Source organism: Malus domestica, chromosome 17, assembly GCF_042453785.1.
Source record: "Malus domestica chromosome 17, GDT2T_hap1".
NCBI classification, from domain to species: Eukaryota; Viridiplantae; Streptophyta; class Magnoliopsida; order Rosales; family Rosaceae; genus Malus; species Malus domestica.
This window is the reverse complement of record NC_091677.1, coordinates 8163247-8187641: the sequence shown is the minus strand read 5'-3', so window position 1 is coordinate 8187641 and position 24395 is coordinate 8163247. Positions and strand designations below refer to the sequence as shown.

The following is a 24395-nucleotide window of genomic DNA, read 5'->3' as shown; positions in this document are numbered from 1 at the left end:
GTGAATCTGCAAGAAATGTAAATAACACAAGATGTATCGTGATTCACCCCAAGGTTTGGGCTACGTCCACATTGATTAGGTATTTATTTGAGAGAGAGAGAGCTCTGAGAGTGAGAGCTTGAGGGGGTGAGGAGCCTTAGGAATTGGCCTCAGAAATGGCCTCCCCTAATTGTGAGGGTGAGGGGTCCTTTTATAGAATAATGACTCCTCACTTATTACATATGTGCCCATTCCTTTATCACATAATTACATTTAAGTTCCTCGAGTATTTGTACGAGATCTAAATATGGTATAAACATGTTGCACAATTTAATCAAAGACTCCTATCCTTTTTCTATGCATACGGGCACAATTCTGTCAACGTCCAACCAAACAAAATGGGTCAATTATTTATACATGCTTTCAAAGCCACCTCACTCGTAATTTAAAAAGGTTAACGTTTTGCTCGTGTATTCCAATATTTTTGGTAGGTAAGCAAGTGGTAGGAGAACGGCTGGTGAACGATGCCCACAAGTGCTTTCTACCATGGCTCTACCAATCGAATCAATCTGATAAGTGCTTTTCTAGTTTATTGGACGGCTGAGATTTGCAGTGCACATGTTGTTTTCCCACATTGGTGGGACGCACTACCAATATATACGGGTCAGAAAAAGCAGATTCAACAGAGAAAAATTGTAGGAGCAAAGCTGCAAAAGAAAGATAAGATGGGGGTGATCAAGGCAGCTGCAGGAGATGCAATTTTGACCTCCATGTGGGTGTTCTGTGCACCCAGCATGGGAGTTTTCACATCCATCATAGCCTCGTTTCTTGGCATCCAAGCTAGGTCTTTGTCAGGTCTTTTCATCACCACAATAATTTCCACAGTTCTGATTTTAACAATCAGCTTGATAGGCAAGCTCTTGGGTGGTGCCAGCTTCAACCCCTCCACCACCGCCAGTTTCTACACTGCTGGTCTCAACCCGGGAACTTCTCTCCTCTCCATGGCAGTTCGGTTCCCGGCTCAGGCGGCCGGCGGAGTAGGTGGCGCCAAGGCAATTTTACAAGTGATGCCAAAGAAGTACAAGCACATGCTTAGAGGGCCTTCTTTGAAAGTGGATTTGTATACTGGTATTATAGCTGAGGGGGTGATGACTTGTCTTCTTTGCTTTGCTTTGCTTGTGATTATGCTGAGAGGGCCTAGAAATCCAATTGTGAAGATATGGATGCTTTCGATCGTGACGATTGGATTGGTGGTCGCCGGAAATGGGTACACAGGACCTTCCATGAACCCTGCCAATGCTTTTGGGTGGGCGTATGTAAATAATTGGCACAACAGTTGGGAGCTTTTCTTGGTTTATTGGATTGGCCCCTTTGTTGGAGCAACTGTAGCTGCTTTGGTTTTTAGGGTTTTGTTTCCCCCACCAGTACCAAAGGAAAAGAAAGCTTGAAAAAGAAAAGAACATTAGGTTAATGCAGATATTTGATTCAATAGTTATGGTGTCTGTGATTCTCTTTTCTTTCTCTTATGAATGAAATGATTTACAATTGTGAATTTTGGGATTCATTTTGTAGATTTAATATTATGAAGGCCTTCGATGTTGATACTGATTTCGTTACTCATTTCTTAGCGAGAACAATTTAAGTTTTACTTAGGGACCGCTAGATTAAACTAGATCTAAAGATTGGGAAGAAGTGTAACAATATTTGTCAAAATCTTTGTCCCTTGATCATATTCCTATATATATATATATGCAACTTGTTTAGAAAGGCACAAAATGCACAACTTACCAAGTGATCATCTCTCACTTAAAAGATTGGAAACACAGAGTTGTACACATTTAACCATCAAATCAAAGAGAGATTCTTTAAGAATGGAAGCACAGAATTATGCTTGATCAACTTGAATTTCCCCCCAGATTCCTTCAGGAAGAAGTGATCCGGCATCCTTTCGCTTTGCATCCCTTTGCGTCTTTTAGGGTTGCTTTTTGGCATATTAAACCAAACTACAGCATCAGAAACGTTTCTGATAAATCCTCTACAGACATACAGAATTGATTCATGGCATTGACAAATCTAAAAGGATTTGTGTACAAATACAAATGGTGCAGCATGATTCCCATCTATCTCATTGCAGGCATCAATGCAAAGGAGTTACCATGGAAACGAAACCCAATTTGGATGGAGAGTTTCATTTTTGTTCTATACATTTGAATGACTAAATGATCTCCGATTTGAAATGAGTATTGTTGATATTTATATACTTTAATAAGAAGATTCAGGACATTCAGTACTTTAAAGGAAAGCCATCTCGCTCGCTTTATTAAACATTGGAAATTATAGGAAATCCAAAATCAGCAAACTAAAGCATAAAATCAAACAGATTAATGTTGCTCACAAAATCAAATAAAATTGGAAATATACAAACTGCCACCAATGTTTATCAAAGTTGAGGAAAAATAACAGGGGTAGACTGTGTGATCAAGTGCACTATTACACATGAACAGAAAATACTTGAAGTTGCTAAGGGGAACTCGTCAGTAGAACAAAATAGAAACTCCCTAGAGAGAGAGAGAGAGAGAGAGATCCTAGTGTTCCATACTAGAAGATCCATGTGGAATTGATCATGACCGTGATGATGATTGACGGTCATGATCATAGGGGGGTCAACAAAAAGAGGACAATGTAAACTGCCATTCTTGCTTTGCATGTTCCATGTGATGGTCAGGTCACCATCTGGCTTGAACTTGGCCAACTTAATCTGATCATGAGTGCTTACCATCTGCCCTTCATCCAAGTCAACATGTGATTCTTCCGAAGCCTATTTTATTTATCAAAATATAACATCAAATAATTAATTAATGGGTAGCAAAAATCCAAATTATTAAGTACTTAAATCATGTTAATTTTATTCCAACGATATTCTATTTAATCTAATCTAAATTATGGACATTAATTTGAATTTAGGTGCAAACGAATGAGCCTACTGTTCTAGTCAGCATGGATACGATCAAGGATACAATGCTTAAACTATGTTGTAATATCTTATTACCTGGCAAATGTGGCACCAATAAGTGAAGAGCAAACCCAACCATGGTGCAGATGGGCACTCTAACTTGGGAAAATTCTCATTGAAATGGGGGAGCTTTGACTCTTGTTTAACTTCGACGTCTCCTATTTTTAGCCTACACTCCTTGCCCTTATTTACTTCCTCCGGCCACCTCCTCCCTTCCCTTTCATCCTGACAGAACAATAGTAGTGGCATGATAATATTACCTGACTTGAACATTGACAGAAATTCTTGAGGAAAATGCAAACTGCAGCCACATCCGTGGCTTGAACTTGAAAGCATTTCCAATAAATTGGTGCAGTATGTCTTGGCTGCCCAGGATTGCTATTTGCTGGTTCCATTTCAACAGTAAGCTCCAATTACATCCAAGCCTTGAAATGAAGCCACATTCAAGACCTCTTCAACAAGAACACTGCTACCAGAAATCGGGTTTAAGATATCGAACGGGGCAACCATTTTGTGCAAATTCAATCACCCCGTGACATCCTCAGCTCCCCTGAACAAATTAGATATGCATATTTGTAATCACATGACAAATTTCCACAAGCCCATTGGAACAATGTATGTTGTAGACTATATAATGAATGGCAAAAAGGAAGAAATATATAGTATTACATTTTAAAACCAGAATTAGACTATAATGTAATAATATGAAGGATTATTTTAGAACCCTTGAAAGATCACTGGCTTCTAATAATAATATATAATAAAAACATTATTAAGAGAACACTGTTTTTCTCATAAAAAATTAGCAATCCGAATACGAGATCAAATAAAACACACGAGAAAACAACAAAACCCAGATAGATTGTGCATAACGGACAAAAAGCAACAAGGAAATTTGATCTGGCACGAATATATATACATACATACATGCATACACACACACACACACACCAGGGGCGGATCCACTCTTGGACCACCGTACGTCTAAAGAAAAAATCTCTAAGGACCACCTAGCGGATTCAACATGTGATGGAAGAGAGAAGATCACCATGACTCTGCTATTTTTGAACCTTGGTTATAACAAAGAATAAAGACTTGTTCTCTTCATTTCCGACTTGTCCAACTCTCACTTTTTTTGCTTTTTTTTGTTTAAATTGTTGTCTATGCCACCCTAGCATTTCAATTAGCAAAGGGATGGTGTATTACTTAATCAATATTTTTATACCATATGTAATTGACACATATTATTATTTTTAATTCCTATAAATTCATACGACCTCTGAAATGTATTTCGTAATGTATTATGAGCTTGTAGTCGCTTGCACTTTCATCATCAAATTCATTAAATTACTAAAGCAAAAATTCTATTTTTTTGGTAAGTTCTATGTTGAATAATAAATCTCAAATTCTCAATACAAGTATAGTTTTTTTTTTTTTTTTTTTTTTTTTTGTGTAAGTGTAAATAGGCATTACTTGTATATATGATGCATAGTAAGTTGACTTAAATATGCCTATTCAACCTAGTTTGTCGCCTAGACCCCGTCTAGGTGCATAGGCGTCCCAATCCGCTACCTGACTAGCGCTTAACGTCCCTTGGTTAGGACTACTCAAAGTTAGAATCCTAGATTCGCCATTGAACACACATATATATGTATGTGTGTGTGTGTGTGTAGAGAGAGAGAGAGAGAGAGAGAGAGAGAGAGAGAGAGAGAGAGAGAGGAAACGTACCATGGAGCTCAAGGAAAGAGGTTGAAGAAGAAGGAGAGGTAGTTATAAGCAGGAGCAGTTTGAGATCGAGAAGCTTTCAGCAAAGGCCATGATACATATCATATCAGGAACAATGTTCTGAAATCCCTAGATCGCGCGCAGGCATACACCAACTCTCTCTGTTTTTGTGACGTCTAATCCGACCATGAACAATGTTTAAATAATAATCAGCACAGAAAAAAAGTAGGTAATGTTTTCAGATTCATTGAACCTGGCCCTGAGTGGATCTTGAGCTCTCACTACTTTACACAGAAGGAATATTTACACGCTGATGATCCCAGCCATGCATGCGGTGTGTAATGTTTCACGACCTCTTTATTTATACTATTATTTAAGAAAATAAGTTTTGTCAACCTCCCTTGAAGAATGACAATTATGTCGTCAATTGCTTAATATATGTTGGATTCTACAGCTGAAAATTAGGATGATGCAAAAAAATTAGGTTTGTGTTACCTATTTAGTTTTGGTGTTCTATTTGGTTTTGGATTTTGACTTCTTAGTTGGTTTCCTTAGTGGAGAGATTTTATTAATTACCTATTTAATTATGATTTGGATTTACTTCCTATTAGGATTTTTATTGTAACCTAAGTCCTATGCACTATAAATAGGACCTTAGGGTTAGTGTATTTCGTGTGGCTCATTCGTGTGACAATTTGGTGAGAGTCAACTTGTGAGTTTGTGAGTTAAGAGAGCAATTTGGGAGAATCTTTTCTGTTAGGTTTGAGTACTCTACTCGTTTGGTTTAAGGTTTGTAATTTGTGGGATTTGGGTTGTGAAAGTTTAAACACTTTTTTGTAATCTCCGTTTGTTTAGTGAAATTGCTCGCAGTGCTTCGCCCGTGGACTTAGGATTTACGCCGAACCACTTAAATCTCTTGTGTTAGTTTGAGATTGTTTGTTTTAGCTTTCGCCTACGATGTTGATATTTGATACTTTGTTATAATTCGCTTCCATTTGCACATAAAAGTACATCAATATATGCATAGCATATATTTGTTATAATTCGCTTCTGTATTTGTTATAATTCGCTTCTGTTTGTGCATAAAAGTACAACAATATATGCATAGCATATATGCATGCTTACTAATATATATATAATAACAGGGCCGGCCCAGGCCTAGTGCAGGCAGGACGACCGTCTAGGGCCCAAAAAAATTAGGGTGATATATTTATATATGTTTTTATAAGAGTATAAATTTATAAAATTTGGTTCAAAGACACAGAAATTTAACTAGAAGTGGTGGTTTGTCATTTGAAAATAATGAGGATGTCTTAGGTTCAAAACACCATGTGTGCTTATTTACTTTCCATTTTTTACAAATTTCTTTTTATAAGAGTATAAATTTATAAAATTTGGTTAAAGGATCAAGAAGTTTAATTAGAAACAATGATTTTTGTTGTTTAAAATTAACAAGAGATCCTAAGTTCGAAATGCTATGTGCATGTTTATTTTTTTCAATTTTTACAATTTTTTGTTTGGTTGTTAATTTATTTTTAGTTACTATCTAGTAGCTATGTGGGTTGTTATTTTTAAATATTCGTTTTAATTCAAGTCTAATCTTCAACAAAGAATAATACGTAGACCAATTTTACAAATTATATGACGTATCATCAAAATGTTTAATTTATTGCCCATTCATTAATAATACATATCAATTAAAGACTCGAAAACATCATTATTTTTTAGTCCCATATTGACAAGGTTAGTAAATAAGAAAAAAAACATCTCACAATTTATTCAAAAACACATTCAAAGTTCAGATGGAAAACAAAACTCATCATCTATCTACTTGTAAGCCCGAAGTTTTTTTTGTTTCCCTCTCTCAATACAAAATAAATTAGTCTTTCTGTGTATCTAAATTATTGAGTTTGAAGTGTTTTTCTAAGTATAATTTTTTCGATGTCTTATGTGTGAAAATAAATAATTTTCTTACATGAAGTTAGGGCAATTTTTTTGACGTCGCCCCGGACCTCAAAAATCTCTAGACCGGCCCTGCATAATAAAAAAGATTATACGATGTATTGGACGATCAAAGTCACTTACTTATTAGACAGTTTAATTGCTTTCAGTTATGACCCTTTTAAAATAAATATTAAACACATAATCTCGTAAGCAAATAATTTTAACTACTTTAATTAAAAGTCGTTTTATTGCATTAAGGTGACGCTATTGAGAGGTGAAAATTTGATAACAGTACTTTTGATACATTATGAGAATACCTTTAAGAACTTAACTATATACAAAGCTATTGCCGTACACATGAGATTATGCGTTTGATTATTTGAGGATAACACTTTGCATTCTCTCTTTGGGTGATGAACTCATTTTTTACTTGCTAATAACGTATCTTAACTATATAAATTTCAATATCTGAATCGTTCAATATCTGAATCTTTATTTGAAGATCACCTTTACAAAAAACAATTTCAATGAGAGATATTTAGTCATTCATGATAAATTCCGTCCATTTCTTTGACACGTTAGATGATTAAACGATGTCGAATTCAAATTATTTTTTGAAGAATTAATATTCAAATGAAGATTAATAAATTGAATAATTCCAATCGTTGATTTTATTCGCAAATGGGAGAATATTTCCAAAAGATTTATTTGCCCACAAGGATAGTCTCGATTCCAAGGGGATGAAACACAATGTGGTAAAAATATATTGACAATTAATAAACAGAATTTATTTAAATTTTGACCCTGTCATATACGCATTCACTAATTAACATTTTTTTCCCCCAAGAAAAGGACAAGACCACATGACAGAATTTAAAATAGGGTTAGGATAGTATGGATGCTTGTAGTTCGTGGAGATAATTTAAACTGAGGATGTCAATATATAAAAGTTTGCCTCAACTATTGTGAATTTATGGACTTTGAACAACCCCTCATACTTCTCTCAGCCTTTTTCTTTCTTTTTATAATTTTTTTCATTGAGACCTAAACGTCGATGTATGATATTTGCATCTCTCATTCTATTCTTGAGAATAACTTATCTTTATTGTATAAATTTCATCATTAAAACCGTTCATTTTTTTAATCTTTATTCATTTAAAAAAAAGGAGTTACATGTTCCAATCCATGAGCACACATCTAAGAACTCTTCAAAGTGGTAAAAAAGTAATCATGTCTTGAGGTTTGAAGAGCATGTGAACCAACCCAATTGGGCATGTGTTTTGTGAATGCTGCCTCCTCAATTATATATGGCATCAGCACCCGACGGCAAAAGCTAAGGCACTAGAGACTTTTCTTCCTTGTTTTTACTTTTCAGTTCAATTCTAGTGATGGAATAATTTTGCTTCTTTTTGTTTAGTAAATTCCATATTACTCATAATTTGGTCAGTTAAAAAGTGCGTGTGTGGGCTTTAGTTTGCTGAGCTTAGGGGTGGTTTGGGATTGAGGTGATTAAAAAAAAAGCACCCATGAAAAAAAGCTGTGAGGGTTTTAAGTGTTTGGTAAACTGAAAAAAAAAAGGGCTTATTTTGGAAGCTGCTGTGAGAATAAGCTGAAATCAAAGGAAAAAGCCAAAGCTGCTATTTGCAGCTTTGGAAAACTGGCTTTTTTTCAAAGCACACGGAGCTACAATGCTCCTTTAATGAAAAGACCCACTATCAGATTGCTTTTTTTTTTCTTTCCAAAAGCATTTTTACAAAAAAGTTTACCAAACACTCTGCTGATTTATTTCACAGCCGCTTATTCTCACAGCAGCTTTTTTTTAAAGCACAACAATACCAAACCAGCCCTTAGTAACGTGAACTTGTGACTCGATGTTGGGCCAATAAATGTTTTGAGGATCTCTACCAACATTTGAAATATAAGTATTACTAAATCAAAAACTAGTTTGGTTGTATATGGCGACAGTTAATGCCCCATGGTGCGTAGTCAACGCAAGCTATATATTGAGATGCCTAAGAGTGTTGAGGCCTTGAAGACGGGCCTTGGGTCAGAGTAACCATTCATTCTCACTGCCAAGACGTAGATCAAACCCCAAAGCAGTCCAATCCATGCCGTGCAATCCAAGAAAAGAGTCCAGTTTTAGTCCACTCTAACGCACCATAACGCCCCCTCTATATATAAATGTAGCAGCATATGTGAACTCCTAAAACATTTGGTTAAGTTCTTGATTCGCTCAGTTATTTTTGGGAGATTTCCGTAGGAAGACGTTATAGTGTGGGGTATCTAACTTAGGGAGGTGTATTCAATTGAAATTTTCTTGGGTTGCACGGCACAGTTGCCATAGAAAACCAACTAATTACTAATTAGCTGTACAAATATCAGTAAACACTCCAATTTCTTCTTATAAATGTAATTCCCATTGAAAACGGACCCATAGTTAACTTGTGCACTTAATCAACGAATTCCTTGAGATTTTAGTTTGTCAAGCTTAGTAATGTGGGCTTCTGATACGAGGGCAATAAAGGTATTGAGGAAGATGAAAAACCTTGGGGCATGTGCCTTAGGAATATTATGTGTAGAGTTAGCCCGTTATGTCCGAGGGTATGCCTTTCTAAGCACCAAACGATACACGAGAGTGCAAGTGGAAACTACACCCGTAACTGGGACTTGCCCGTCTCGCTGGGCGGCATTGGCTTTCTAGAGCAATGGCTTTAGCAATGCATATATAATTGCGTAACATTGCTTACTCTCTCGTCTCGACACAACACTCATTTTCTGTGTAGTTCTCACATTTTTAAAGGAAAATTGACAATATTATCAATAGAGGAAAGGATTATAATTTACAACCGAAAGACCAAAGACCCAAGTCGTAGAAGATTAGATATACAAATAATCAATAGAATCACACAGAACACAAATATACATATATCTTCTTTGTTGGGTTTCATGATTTTCGAAAACTTCAAATACTTGGAATGCCTTGGAAACATTTTCAGAATCAATCTCGGAATTCGATTCGAAAAGGGTTTTAGCAATCCAGGATGACACCTGAAATTTTGCTTGTAAAATCCTAACAGAAAGTAGTTAAAGAAAATTTATAACTAATTAATCTAATTAAGCCTTGTAAAATCCTAACATTTGGTTATGTGCTTAATTTGCTTAGTTATTTTTGTGAGGCTGCAGTCCGAACACGTTGCAGTGATGGGTCTTTAACTTAATTAGTTGGCTCAACAATATTTTTTTTTTTTTTTCGCAATTTGTTTCGAAAGTTGGATTGGAGGCAGGCAGGCCGACAATTGGTTTGAGGCTCTGATATATACACAGTTGACTCTATTTGCTTAGTTTTCTTGGATGATATTCATGGACTTAATAAGCTAGCTCTCGAGTGATCTCTAATGGTCAATTTTGGTTTTATTTTTTAACCTAGGTTACCAACAAAAACAAAAGTTGATGTTGAAGAACAGATTGATGATTAGCTTGGACACTGCACACATTCGACAACAAAGTACACGTGTTACAGATTTGAGCTCCAATTTGGACCATGATCTGTCATTTTAAAGAGAATGACATCACAAGTGTAGCACTTCTCTAAGCCGTGACATATGACCTTTTATGTTGAATTTCAATGTTTACTAGGTTAACATTATTCTAAGTTTTAATGATATTTTTGGTATTTTGATATTTTGTTTCTATTAGGATTCCTAACAATCCTAGTGTTGAGGTATACTTTAAATGGTGTTAGGTTGTCATACTATTCAATCTTAAATTTTGAGAATTTTCTCATGCCTTCTAATAGTTGTCATACCATTCCATATGGCTCCATTTTTCTTAATTCCTTAGATTTCATAATAAGAACACAATAAGTGTTTACTGGACTAATCTGTCCCAAGATATGTTGTAACAAGGGACTCAAGAAGCAGAATTGGGTACATATACAGAACAAAGTTAATTAACCTAATTTGCATAGTCTAGCTTAAACTACCCTGTGTATGCTCTGTATAACAGTATGGCCAAACTATATATCTATGTAGTTTGATCATGTTGTTGCCTAGATAACCAGTTGGACATACACTGATGCTAAGTGCAGAGAATTTTCTGTTCTTGAACAACATTTTCCATAATATATTTTGGGGTTGTACCTACTCACCTAACTCTAGAAATCACCACATACTTGGATTTCGCTTTAAGACTTAATTTGGTATGTGGGAGCCAAGTCCTTGGAAAAGTTGGTCCAATATATGAGTAGTCGGTAGCAATAATTAGTTTTTTTATTTTTTATTTATTTTTATTAACGAACGATTGTGTCTACACTAAAAGGGTGGAGGGAGTGGACTAAACCTCACAATGAGTTAGGAATAATGTGATTCAAACTCGCATTTGGTGAGAATCGAACCTAAAACCTCTCACTTACAAATGAAGAGGAATATCATTAGAATAATAATTACAATCTCGTAATTTCATTTTAAATTATAAATTATTATAATTTGTATATATGCTTCTAGATCATCCAGAGGCTACTTTTCAGCTTAATTGGGATTCCACGGGTGCGTTGCAAGAAAGTTTTTCTCATGCTTAACATCAAATATGTGATGCCAACTCATCTGGAAGTGTTTTTAAAATGACTGAAAACGCTTTTGGTGAATACGTTTTCAGACCCCAAAAACACTTGAAATGCATCTTGAAAGAAGCACCAGTTATGTGTGCTGCAAGTGCTTTTGGTGAATGCATTTTTGAGTTCCAAACGCTTTAACCTAAATATGTTCATATAAGTGCTTTTTAAAAGATTTACTTGCACTTTTACTAAAAATTGGTTTCAAAGAACTTTCTTCAAAAGTTTTTTCAGTCATATAAAAATATTTCCAAACACACTTGCAAGCAAGGATTTTTTTTCTCTCTTTGACATACTTAGCTATAACTGAGAGTATATTCCATGCGAATATAACACTTATCCTGTGAATGAGTGTTATACTTATTTAAAGGGACATATTTCGATTACATGCAAGAAATTCTCCTATTTCACAACAAATAATGAATAGCCCTACGTGGAGTCATTGACTAGTTAAAGGTTAAGCACTAAGCAGAAAATAAATTAGGGAAATTGTTGAGAGTTATCCCACATCGGTGAGGGACAAGGTTTGCTATGTGCTTATATGGTCTTGGGTTACTCCCCATATTGCCAATTGGTTTTATGGTAAGTAGCCCAAGACCATATAAGCACATAGCAAACCTTGTCCCTCACCGATGCGGGACAACTCCCCCGCACGTATGGCGGATTTTCAAGCCTACACGTGAACAACTGGGTGATGTGGAGCGCGTGTGGCTGTTTGGCTTCACACGAAGACAACCCGCTCTGATACCATGATGAAATTGGGGTTCCACCATAAAACCAATTGGCAATATGGGGAGTAGCCCAAGACCATATAAGCATATAGCAAACCTTGTCCCTCACCTATGTGGGACAACTCTTAAAACGCCATTGGTTCGTTACTTTTATTGATGACTACATACGTATGACTTGGGTTTGTTTGATGAAATCCAAAAGTGAAGTTACTTCTTTGTTTCAACAGTTTTACAAAACGGTACAAGTACAATATAAGTCACAAATACAGGTTCTCAGGAGTGATAATGGTGGTGAATATGTTAACTCTGAACTTCGTGCCTTTCTTGATCATCATGAGATTGTTCATCAAACTACATGTCCATATACTCCACAACAAAATGGGGTTGCCGAACGCAAGAACCGTCAACTTCTGGAGGTTGTTCGTGCTTCTTTACTCAAGGCGTGTCTCCCGTTATCTTATTAGGGAGAAGCTCTCACCTCAGCTGCGTATCTCTTTAATCGTGTTCCATCCCGATTGGTTGATTTTCAGACACCCCTTCAGGCACTTTCTTCACATGTTGATGCTCCAGCAGTCCTTAATCTTCCACCTCATATGTTTGCTTGTGTGACCTTTGTTCATCTTCATAAACAACAGCGAAGTAAGCTTGAACCTCGAGCCTTACGATGTGTGTTTGTGAGGTATGCATCAAGGCAGAAAAGATACCGTTGTTATCACACATCGACAAATAAGTTGTTTGTCACTATGGATGTTGCGTTCCATGAGAATGATATGTACTTTGCCAATCCTAAGTCTTAACTTCAGGGGGAGAATCAGAAAGAAGTTCAAACTCTTGATTATACTATTCCGGATATAGATAGAGTGAATGATTTGGATTTAAGCGGTGATGTCTTAGAAATAAGTGGTGGTCATTCACACGAAAATAATGATGTGAATGAATTGGAATTAAGTGGTAATGTCTTGGAGACAAGTGGTGATCATTCACATGGAAACAATGTTGAAAACCTTAAAAGGGACGAGTCGACATCGCTAGATAACTCACTGCCAGTCTCCTCACCACCGGACAGCCCTGTGTCGCCAGCTACCTCACAGTTGATCTTGAGTCCTAATAACTATAATCAATCGTCTTCGATCCTAGATGCACCACCACCACGTTGTCTTCCTGATCGCGCTAACCAAGGTATTTCTAAACTTACTTATGAAGCTGACCCTAAATGCAAAACTAGGTATCCGGTGAGTAAGCTCAACCCTGAGTCTAATGTGTTATACCCGTTAAGTAATTATGTGTCTACCAGTCACCTGTGAGAATCAAATAAGTCGTTTGTGCATCAATTATCTATTATATATATTCCTAACAGTGTGCATGAGGTTTTAGCTGATCCACGTTGGCAAGCGGCAATGAATGAAGAGTTGAAGTCTTTGAAGAAGAATGCTACTTGGGAGATCACAGACTTGCCAACTGGCAAGAAACTTGTGGTATGAAAATGAGTCTATACTGTGAAATACAAAGCAGATAGGACGGTGGATCGTTTCAAGGCAAGACTGGTAGCAAAAGGATACACTAAAAAAATATGGAATCGACTACACAGATACATTTGCACCTGTAGCCAAGATCAACACAGTTCGTGTTTTGTTGTCCTTGGCTGCAAATCTTAATTGGCCCTTACAACAGTTCGATGTGAAGAACGTCTTCTTGCATGGAGACTTGACAAAAGAGATTTATATGGATCTTCCACCATGATGTAATGCTCCAGATAGATACAAAAGAAAAGTGTGTAGGTTGAAGAAATCCCAATATGGTTTAAAACAATCCCCTCGGACATGGTTTGGAAGATTCACAAAATCTATGAGAGCATTTGGCTACAAACAAAGTAACTCTGATCATACTCTGTTCCTGAAAAGACTAAATGGGAAACTTACTGCACTTATTATGTATGTAGATGATATGGTGGTAACAGGTAATGACCCAGAAAAACGCGCAGCCTTGCAAAGATATTTGTCTACAGAATTTGAGATGAATGACCTTAGATCTTTGAAATATTTTTTGGGGCTTGAGGTATTGAGAAGGAGTTCGGGAATTTTCTTATCACAGAGGAAGTATATTATTGATTTGTTGCACGAAACCAGCATGTCAGCTTGTCAACCAGTAGCTACACCATTAGAGGAAGGATTGAAGCTTAGCGTTGATCCTAATCAAGTACCAGTTGACAAAGGGAGATACCAAAGGTTAGTAGGTCGTTTAATGTACTTGGCACACACAAGACCGGACCTTGCCTATGCCTTAAGTGTAGTGAGTCAATACATGCATGATCCCGGAGAATAACATATGAATGCAGTGATGAGAATTTTGAGATATTTGAAGGGAAGTCCCGGCAAAGGAATTTTGTTTAAAAGGAATAATTATCTTAGAGTTCAAGTTTATACTGATGCAGATTGGGCAGGTTCGATTGACGATAGGCGCTCAACATCAGGTTACTTTACATTCGTTGGGGGTAACTTGGTTACATGGAGAAGTAAGAAATAGAATGTGGTTGCCTGTTCCAGTGCAGAATCTTAATATAGAGGTATGGCTTTGGGGATTTGTGAAATTTTGTGGCTTAGGCTCATGCTTAGCAATTTGGTATACTACATGATCAGCCCATGAAATTATTTTGTGATAATAAAGCTGCCCGTGACATTGCACATAATCCAGTTCAACATGATAGAACAAAGCATGTTGAAGTTGATCGGTTCTTCATCAAAGAAAAATTAGAAGAAAAAATAATTGAGGTACCGACAATAAGAACAGAAGATCAGTTGGTAGATATCCTCACGAAAGCTATTTCAAGTCATAAGTTTTCAAGTTTCTTACATAAGTTGGGCATGAGTAACATATATGCACCAACTTGAAGGGGAGTGTTGACTTTGTATTTTAGGTAGGATTCCTAATTGATATCAATTCCGTGTAATCTCATGTAATTAGTTTTCTTCCTATTACATTATGGTTGTACACCTTGTATAAATACCTCTCATTGAGAAGAATAAAAGCATTCTTTTCTTGGTATCAGAGCGGGTTGTCTTCGTGTGAATCCAAATGGCCACACGCGGTCCACGTCATCCAGTTATTGTCCACGTGTAGGCTTGAAAATCCGCCACACGTGCGAGGGCGTGTTGAGAGTTGTCCCACATCGGTGAGAGACAAGGTTTACTATGTGCTTATATGATCTTAGGCTACTTCCCATATTACCAATTGGTTTTATGGTGGAACCCAATTTCATCATAAATATGAGTCAAAATATTGCCAAATTGGCAATACGTACATAAACACAAAAACCGTTTCAAGTTGGGACAGGTGAGTTTTATGAGCCTTCGTCTTTTGCTTCCGTTTAGGCAGTGTGGGCGAGATGCCAAAAGCTAGCTAATAAGTCAAAACAGAAGAAAGGAGATAAATGCATCAAACTGGCCGTTTTTGTCTATAAAAAGCAACTTTTAAGAGAGAGAGAGCTGCAGTTGGGTTTTTCAGTAGTTATGGAGGAAGAAGATGCACGCACAGAAGAAAGTCTGGTTCAATTTCTAGGTTTTGATGGAGAAAGTTGTGAATACATAGCAAAGGTATTGGCGCGCCTCAATTTGAACGCGTGGCTAATATCGGAGACTTAGCCATACGATTCTAATTGAGCCGCGTCAATATCTCCTTTTGCATCTTTCTCCATCCATCCCTTCAACTCATCATCAGATATTCATGGTATGTTGTTCTTGATCAAAATCCCCCTTCCTTCTTTTATTCCTAGAGCCTCAATTTCTCCCTGGGTGTTATTAGAAACCCCATGATTTAAGCGCTAATTTTTCTTTTAATTGATTCTCTCTGGGTTCTATTAGAAATAGTCTTTTGTGTTAAGATATAATTGTACATCCATGCATGCTTCCTATTAGATCCATATATATACCTTCTATATATCAAACCAATTAGGCAAAGAAAATTGGAAAGAAACTTGAAATGATCATAACATATATGCGTATATCATCACCTCCTCCCCGCTAGCTAGGGTTTGCTGCCGACTGGTGATACCATATGTCTGAGAGAGAGCGAGAGAGAGAGAGAGAGAGAGAGAGAGACAAAGATAATTATTTGGAAATTGGAAAGGTGCTGAAAAAAGCATGATGATGTAGGTGATTGTCATTCAAGAGAGTAGGTAGAAAATTAAGGGCAGATGCTCCAGGTCGGGCCATGCCCTTCTCTCCCACTATATCATTGTATATTCAATTATCTAGGAAGAAAGATCCTTCCAGATTTTTTGAAACAGAAAAACAAATAAATTATAAAAACAAAAGAAAGAGAAGAAAACACGTTCTTTCTTGCTTTAACACAAATGAGATATCAAATTAGTATTTTATGTATATGTTAAATAAAATAAATCCAGCAGGAACCTTAAAGCAGGAGCAATGCTTCAAAATTGCTTAAATTTTAAGATCGTGTAATCAACTCATCATACACGCATGATCTTTGTGCGTATTTTATGTATATGTTAGAGTATTCTGGTATTTTATGTCTTAGGATTTTCTAGTGAGATAAGGATTATGATTCCTTTCATATTTTATGTTATGGTTAGATAACTTAGATTGCTTTCCTGTTTGTTTCAGAATTAGGGGCATGTTTACTTAAAGATATAAGAGAAGGAATAAGAGAACTTAGAAATAGGGGAAAGTAAGGAAATAAGAGTGCATTGGGCTAATTTATCTGATTCTTAAAGTTTAGGTATTTGATTACGGATTTCATGGAAAAACTAGCATTTTTCTTATTTCACGTGTTATTAAACACATGAAGTAAAATTAAGAAGTTAAATGATTCTCATACTGTCATACATATACTTTAGCAAATGCAAGGAGCTCAAGAACCAAAATGAATTCAATTCCTATTCCTTGTAACATGCACTAGGTGTTAATATCCTCTTGTAACTCAATATAATTTAAGTTTGATAAGATGTATTTTCACGTTATGTGGTAGGTTTGGAATAATAATACGACTTTGTATTCAGTTTGTTCTTCTTTTCTCTAATTCTTTGATTTTCTGTTGCTTTCCGTAGCACGTTCAAACCTATGTTTGTGCAGGACCAGCATATATAAATTGTACCTAACTGTGGCTATTACCATTGACTCGAACATAGAAGATAGAACAGTTCACAGTTGTATATATCTTGAGGTATAAACCATTCATTCGTTGTTTCGTTTTCACTAGAGGAATAGAACTGATCTAAAATTTCAGATGACGAAAAAATTACAGAAAACTCTAAAAACATTAAAAGTGAAAGAGACTTGGGGAGAGAGAAAACAGACATGCATGAAGGACTGTCAAGGCATCGTATTAATTAGATATGGACCAAAGGCTTCAGGAATCTCAGATCCAGAACCGAGCTGGTGAATCGGTAACCATAACTGCAATGTGAGTAGGTCCTACGTCCCTTTTCTTTCTCTTGGCTTTGCATTAAACATTTCACCATCTCTGTGGCCAAGTACTAGCTCTCCAACGGCTAGTCTAAGGAATATATGTATCTATCACTGTATCAACGTATCTCATATGCGCAACACCGAAAAGATTCTTTCATACAACTGCGAGTATTGAGCCGGTTAATCGGTTTTGTAGACTTATGGAGATATAATCTATGAAACAAACGAATCTCTCACAAAACGCCCAATTGAGTATTTATATGTGTGGTTTATGGAAAGAAAATTACATATAGCCGATCATATACGTCTCCTTGTTTATATAACATTTATAAAAAATAAAAAAAAGGAGTGTTGTTGTTTACTTGTTTTGTACATGTAATTGTATGTGTATGATCTTTATCTTTTTAAGTAATGGATGAAAGAAAGAGTGTCTATGCTAAAAGAAAAGCACTAGAGTACGTTATATGAGTTTTCTCAATTTGTTACCAAATAAATTGGTAAGAAATCCTAACCCTTTTGGTTACTTGTTTATAATATCTTGAGAAATTATTGTCTGTTGTGTTTTCGTGCTTTAATATGATCACATCACATGAGTACATGTAATAAACTGTGTTGGAGGCTAATTTCATGTTTATGGAAGGGGTAATGCACTTTTGTTGTTTCTTGTCATGTGGTCCTTTTCAATTTACCATATATATATATATATTGATAACTACCGACAATGTAATAAACTGTGTTGGAGGCTAATTTCATGTTTATGGAAGGGGTAATGCACTTTTGTTGTTTCTTGTCATGTGGTCCTTTTCAATTTACCATATTGATAACTACCGACATTACTCTCTCCATATGATACTATATCTTGATACTTCGATTGCATAGTTGTAAAAATGTTTGTCCGTAGAAATCTAAACAGAAAAAGAGAGAATGATTCGGTTTTGATCAATATCACCATTGAAATCGAATCAAACCAAATCATTGGGAATTGGTTTGGTTCAGTCAGTAAGCTTATTGAACGTATCAATAAAAAAAGTTCAACATTTCAAGAGTTTTAATATTTTAAACATCCAAACATTTCACGCATTCCAATTCGATTGAAAGATTAAGTTTTTCGAGACATAAAAAGTTTATCAAGTCAAATAGAACTAAGTTTTAATTTAATACAATCTCATGCTAGCAAACAATTTATTAATTACAAACTCACATAAGAATAAAATACATATAAATAGGGCTGTAAAGGAGGCGAGTCGAACCAATATCAATGTTCTTAAGTTTAGCTTGTTTAATAATTTTTGAGCTTGAGCTAGTCTTGGCTTGCTTCTTATTCAAACTGAGCTTGAGCAACCTTAAAAAGTTCAAGTTCGATACTGAGCTCAAGTTGTTTCGAGCTATTTCTTTCATATAGTAAGTTGGTTGGTTCGATTTTATAAAAAATAAACAGAAAGATTGTCTTTGACTTGGGCCTCCAAATACATGGTAGCTTGACTTGTTTTTAAATCAAGACGAACTAGGCTTGGCTTGGTTCTTTCATGAGTCGAGCTTTGACGAACCAAACACAAGCCAAACTCGGTGCAAGCTCGATCTATTTCGAGTAGATTTACAACCTGATATAAAAAATCTCTTAATTGTTAATAATCATTACAACTAATAATATGTGTATGGTAAAACCTCTAAATAATTAACTTATAATAAGTTGATATTTTAAAATAAATTAATTAATAATTAAAAGATACATGGTTGGGTTTTGGTTTTAGTTAGTTTCAAAAGTATCAAAACTGGGGAACTTTAACGAAAAACATCCGGTACTGTTCACTTTAACGAAAAACCATATTTTTACACTAAAAAGTCAATCATGGTACTATTCACTTTACCCTTTATTTTGTCCTTATCATTAAAACTCAAAGTTTTCAAGCCTTTTTCATTAGTTTTCCTTCAAAACTGAATAAAACCAAAAGTATATTGGTTCAATTCAAATTTTAAATTATTTGACTTTTTTTATTGGTCAAAACCAAACCAAAGTGATTCGAATCGGTTGGTTTGATACTCACCCTAGAGATCATCTTCTTATGTGACATGACTCAAAAGTTTGACCTTCTTTTCATTTCATCGTTATAAAACTTTTACTAAAGCCTCTTGATACGGAAAACAACTTAGATGACATAGGAATATAAGCATGTGATGTCTCATTTCAATAAAACAAAAATATGTGGAAAAAAACTTAAACATGCCTTTATCTTTTTTTCATTAATGGTATACATGTGTTATACAAGTCATCCTCTTCGATATGACTTCAAACTATCATTCTATTTTTTACCCTTCAATTACTAATATTGAAACAAAAAGGGTGTATACTAGTATGAATCCGGATCCTCTATATGAGAATCCCGGGGATTCGTGAATCATATTTGTTCATCATATATCGTGCGATCAGAAATCATTTTAAATATTTTTATTTAAAATTAAATACAAATAGTACCTGATCGTACGATGTATGATGAACGGACACGATTTATGGATCTCTAGGATCCTCACCAAAGAATCCAGAGAAGATCCTGTTGGTACTAGTACTTTCATTTTACATGTATTCATACACCTTTATAGTGAAAAGAAAAAAAGAAGCAAAGATTTGAAGAGCAAATACTAGGAGAAAGTATTGGGTACGATAATCGTGTCACATAACATACCTGTTCAAAACATACATAACAAGACACCTGCATTCAGATCTCACATAGGCACATTTTGATAGACCTTAATGAAGGGTTTCCTTTGTGCGTATCTTGGACAAAAAGATCGCGTAGTGCAATTACTTGTATTCATAACTTTCTTCAAAATTAAGATAAAAAACTACTTCGGTCACGTTACTTAATAAGATGATACGACGTCATTACTTGCTTTTTCATGTAGATTTTTATTGATAAACATTTCGACAGCTATGCAATACCAAAGTATCAAAATATAATCTCAGTAATATAAACATTATATCGACAATCAATAACCTATCGATATAATTATTGATATTAGATGGTTGGACGTGAAAAACGAAAAGATTCTCTCGAGTAGCATTTAAGCTTGGCCATGCATTGATGTCAGAGAAACATCATCAATAGCATCAGTTGCTGGTCGAAGGGCTCTTTGTGAAGGTTGTGTGGGTAGGTGGTGGGTGGGTCAAGAAGAAGATAGCAACCAGAGCTGCTAGATTTATCATTTATGGGGCTATTGACAAGGACCCATGGCCCCCTTTCAATTTTTGATAATTTGATGGATTCCAACTTTTCTCTGCTCCGTTTGTCTTGCCTCCTAAGAAATCAAATCCTAGTCCCACTTAGCAGATATGTTTGGATTTTGAGTAGAAATCATGGAAATATCTGATTACTTTTAATTAAGTTTTATTTTCCTTTTCACCAGCTCTTTAATAATTGGTGTGACAATGTTCAAATTCAAAGTACCCTGTAAAGCCAAATAGTAGCTTCTTCTTCCTTTCGAAAAGCTTACTTTTGCAAGCAAACCCTTTTGTTGTAGCCGTCTTGTTCCTTCCAAACAAAAGATCTTTCACCTTTTCTTATCTTTTGCTAGATTTTGCATTTGATTTGAGGGAAATAACAGTATTCTAATTCGTTAAGTTGGTCAATTACTTGTGAAGCAAAAAATAGTACATAAAATATTGGAGCTGATACGTGACTTTTATTCATAAGTGATGAGAATGCTCTTATGCACTAAAGTCATAAACTTTCTTTTTACAAAGAAACTAACTTAGGTATCGAAGATTTGCTGGCCAAACCCCCTCCCTCTCCCAACACCTCGTGGGCTCGCGTGTGGCTTTGGCCTTGATCAAAAGTGTTTATTTGTTTTGTAGGTACAATTTCATCAAGACTGAAAACGACATAAATTTGCTACCACAGTACTAATGACTAAGAATACTTATACTTTTATTATGTAGTTTACACATTTGTATGATTATTATCATGATTTTATACTATAGAACGCAATTAGTTCTATATATTTAATGAGTTATTTCTCATTACTCGAAAATTACAGCATGCCACATACAAATATGTTGTAATTATAACCTTAGCATACTCAGATTTACACGCAAGTTTCCAAGCAATCAAACAACCAATATGAGATGAACACACACCTGCTGGTGAAGAAGATAAGAACTTAAAACCTCGTGCATCATGTATGCAAAGCATTCTGGCAACCTCAACTGGGCCAAGTAAACCATGGGGAAACACCATTGGGTCAAGTTTTAGGGCCCTCCTACCTTTAAATGAGACTACCATAAAATGGATATGGATTTTGAACAATGAAAAGCAAAAGCCATCCTTGAGTCATGGGAATTGTGTACAACTACAATTTTTTTAGGGTGAAACTCATTTGGAAAACCAAAAAATGATAAGGGTAGCCACTAAAATATTGTGAAATTATTCAAATAATAAAATTTAAAATTTGTGGGTGTTAAGGCAGTCTGTCTGCCTCTTTTCACCCAAGTTCGATTGCTCTGACAAACTCAAAATATCAACAATAAAACTTTAGATTTATGCATTGATATGTCTATCTTTCTAATTACTCAACAAACTTAATTATTTGTTCTCTTATAAATAAAATCAAAGAGTCTTAACGTTTAAGATTCTCGACTGCAAATCAAATCTTGCAGGTAATTAAAAAAAGAACTTTTCATATAACGATGTATGATTTACTTGAAATATCGCTACAAAGACGTCGTCGATGGTTTTCTACCAGACCGGATTACACGACCTTCTTTTTATTGACGACACAGCCCACAGGCCCATCTAAAAAGCACAGAAACTAATCCAAAAACCAAAGAAAGCACAGAGAACACGACACACCCGATGACCCGAATGCTGAAAAATATGAGGGAGGGAAGACAAATGATTCAGTTGAGTTGCCCTCCACAAAACCCAAAAAAGGGAGGACATTATGAATTATCCAATCCCTCCTCCATCACAAAACCAAACCTCACCTTCTTAAAACAACACCTACCAGAAAACCACAGAAATAAACCATGATCATTAATCTCTCAGCTTCTCCACCCTCCTCTTCTTTCTCTCTCATCAAGTTATCCAATTCCAAATCACCCATATCTGATTTTCCATCAAAACCCAAAACCCACCACCCAAAACCTCCATCTTCTTCCATTTGCTGCTCATTTTCTTCACCAGACCTTGGTTTTCACTGCAAGGATCGATTTTTCATTGAAAATGGCAGGTGCCCACATGGGAAAAGGTTCAAGTTTAGGACTTGTGCGATTCCTGGGTTCGACTATGGCAACTTTGAAAGTGCTCAGTCGGTTTTGGAGGCGGCTGCTGTGTTAACGGCCATAATTGTTGTCCATGAGAGCGGTCACTTCCTTGCTGCTTATCTCCAAGGCATCCATGTAAGTAAGTTTGCAGTTGGTTTTGGTCCAATTTTAGCTAAATTCAATGCAAACAATGTGGAGTATTCTATTAGAGCTTTTCCTCTAGGTGGGTTTGTGGGGTTTCCAGATAATGATCCAGATAGTGATATTCCAGTTGACGATAAGAATCTGCTTAAGAACAGGCCAATATTGGATAGAATAATTGTGGTTTCAGCTGGTGTGGTTGCCAATATTATTTTTGCCTATCTTATAATACTTACTCAAGTGTTGTCTGTTGGTTTGCCTGTACAAGAGGCCTATCCTGGGGTGCTTGTGCCCGAGGTTCGCCCATTCTCCGCTGCTTCCCGAGATGGGTTGCTTGCCGGTGATGTGATCCTTAAGGTTAACGGAAATGAATTGCCAAGAGGAGGTCCTAATGGTGTTTCAGAGATTGTTGATGTGATTAAGCAGAATCCCAAAAGAAATGTGGTTCTTAAGGTTGCGAGGGGACAGCAGGATTTTGAAATTGGGATCACACCGGATGAGAATTATGATGGAACAGGCAAAATCGGAGTGCAATTATCGCCAAATGTTAAGTTTACGAAAGTTAAACCTAAAAGTGTTTCAGAAGCTTTTAATTATACTGGGAGAGAATTTTGGGGCTTGTCATCTAATGTTTTAGATAGTTTAAAGCAGACTTTTCTAAACTTCTCACAGACAGCTAGTAAGGTTTCAGGTCCAGTTGCAATCATAGCTGTAGGGGCAGAAGTTGCAAGGTCAAATATTGATGGACTCTATCAGTTTGCAGCCTTGCTTAATCTCAACCTTGCAGTAATCAACCTTCTTCCGCTACCTGCTTTAGACGGTGGTACCTTGGCTTTCATCCTCATAGAGGCTGCTAGGGGCGGGCGAAAGCTCCCTCTAGAAGTAGAGCAGGGGATTATGTCATCAGGGATAACCCTTGTTCTTTTCCTAGGATTGTTCCTTATCGTTAAGGACACGCTTAATCTCGATTTTATCAAGGACATGTTGTAATTGCTTGCAAAATCTCAGAAGTTTGGATGTAACTTGGGTTCCGGGAAAGCCCTGTGGTGCTGGCATTAGATCATCTGATGCCTGAAGAAGGAAACAAACCAAGAACATTGGGGATTCTCGACATATATCGTTGCTTTGATTCGAACAATGTGTAGAAGGTACTTCGGGCATCTTCTCTTTTCAAGTTGTTTAACAAAATGTGGTTCTTTATGGTCCTGTAAATCATAATTTTTTATAAACCCCGTTGGCAACATTGTTTACATTTTTGCTTTGACTTATGAAAGTCCATGAATATAACTGTTATACTCAAATTCTGTGGCAAATATTTGGTAATTGGGTTTGTGTTTATCAGAAAATTTATGCGTAAAACAGTGGAGTCATCACTGGTGTTTGATTGCTGCTCATGCTCTTTGTGTACGAAATGAAACACTAAATGAGTCCGGCTTTGTTAGATTTGACGGGTTCAAGACCTCTATCAGGACTTAGCTTTGTTAAATGTTACTAGCAAGTAGAGTCATAGCAATTTTTTCCAGGTGTGGTTTGCACCTCTATTGTGTTGTGTTAGAATTTAAACACAAGTGGC

At 36.0% G+C, this 24395-nt stretch overlaps 2 protein-coding genes and 2 long non-coding RNA genes across 5 annotated transcripts; 3 read left to right on the top strand and 1 right to left on the bottom strand.

Annotated features, from left to right (window-relative positions):
* Window positions 1-578: 578 nt before the first annotated feature.
* Window positions 579-1531, top strand: LOC103404827 (aquaporin SIP1-1-like). The gene has a single exon (XM_008343794.4). The coding sequence runs from the start codon at window positions 705-707 to the stop codon at window positions 1425-1427; it is 723 nt and encodes a 240-aa protein (XP_008342016.2). The 5' UTR covers window positions 579-704; the 3' UTR covers window positions 1428-1531.
* Window positions 1532-2348: 817 nt separating this feature from the next.
* LOC103404826 (uncharacterized) lies at window positions 2349-4887 on the bottom strand. Of its 2 annotated transcripts, XR_011578120.1 has the most exons (3): window positions 4721-4887; window positions 3029-3542; window positions 2349-2797 (listed from the first exon to the last, which is right to left on the bottom strand). It is a non-coding gene; the product is annotated as an uncharacterized lncRNA (long non-coding RNA). The 2 variants fall into 2 exon arrangements; XR_011578119.1 differs by lacking the exon at window positions 4721-4887 and having other exon boundaries at window positions 3029-4043.
* A 10412-nt stretch (window positions 4888-15299) lies between these two features.
* LOC139193699 (uncharacterized) lies at window positions 15300-18210 on the top strand. Its single transcript, XR_011578118.1, has 2 exons — window positions 15300-17179; window positions 17261-18210. It is a non-coding gene; the product is annotated as an uncharacterized lncRNA (long non-coding RNA).
* Window positions 18211-22269: 4059 nt separating this feature from the next.
* Window positions 22270-24123, top strand: LOC103411267 (probable membrane metalloprotease ARASP2, chloroplastic). Its single transcript, XM_008349914.4, has one exon. The coding sequence runs from the start codon at window positions 22445-22447 to the stop codon at window positions 23810-23812; it is 1368 nt and encodes a 455-aa protein (XP_008348136.3). The 5' UTR covers window positions 22270-22444; the 3' UTR covers window positions 23813-24123.
* Window positions 24124-24395: the final 272 nt, after the last annotated feature.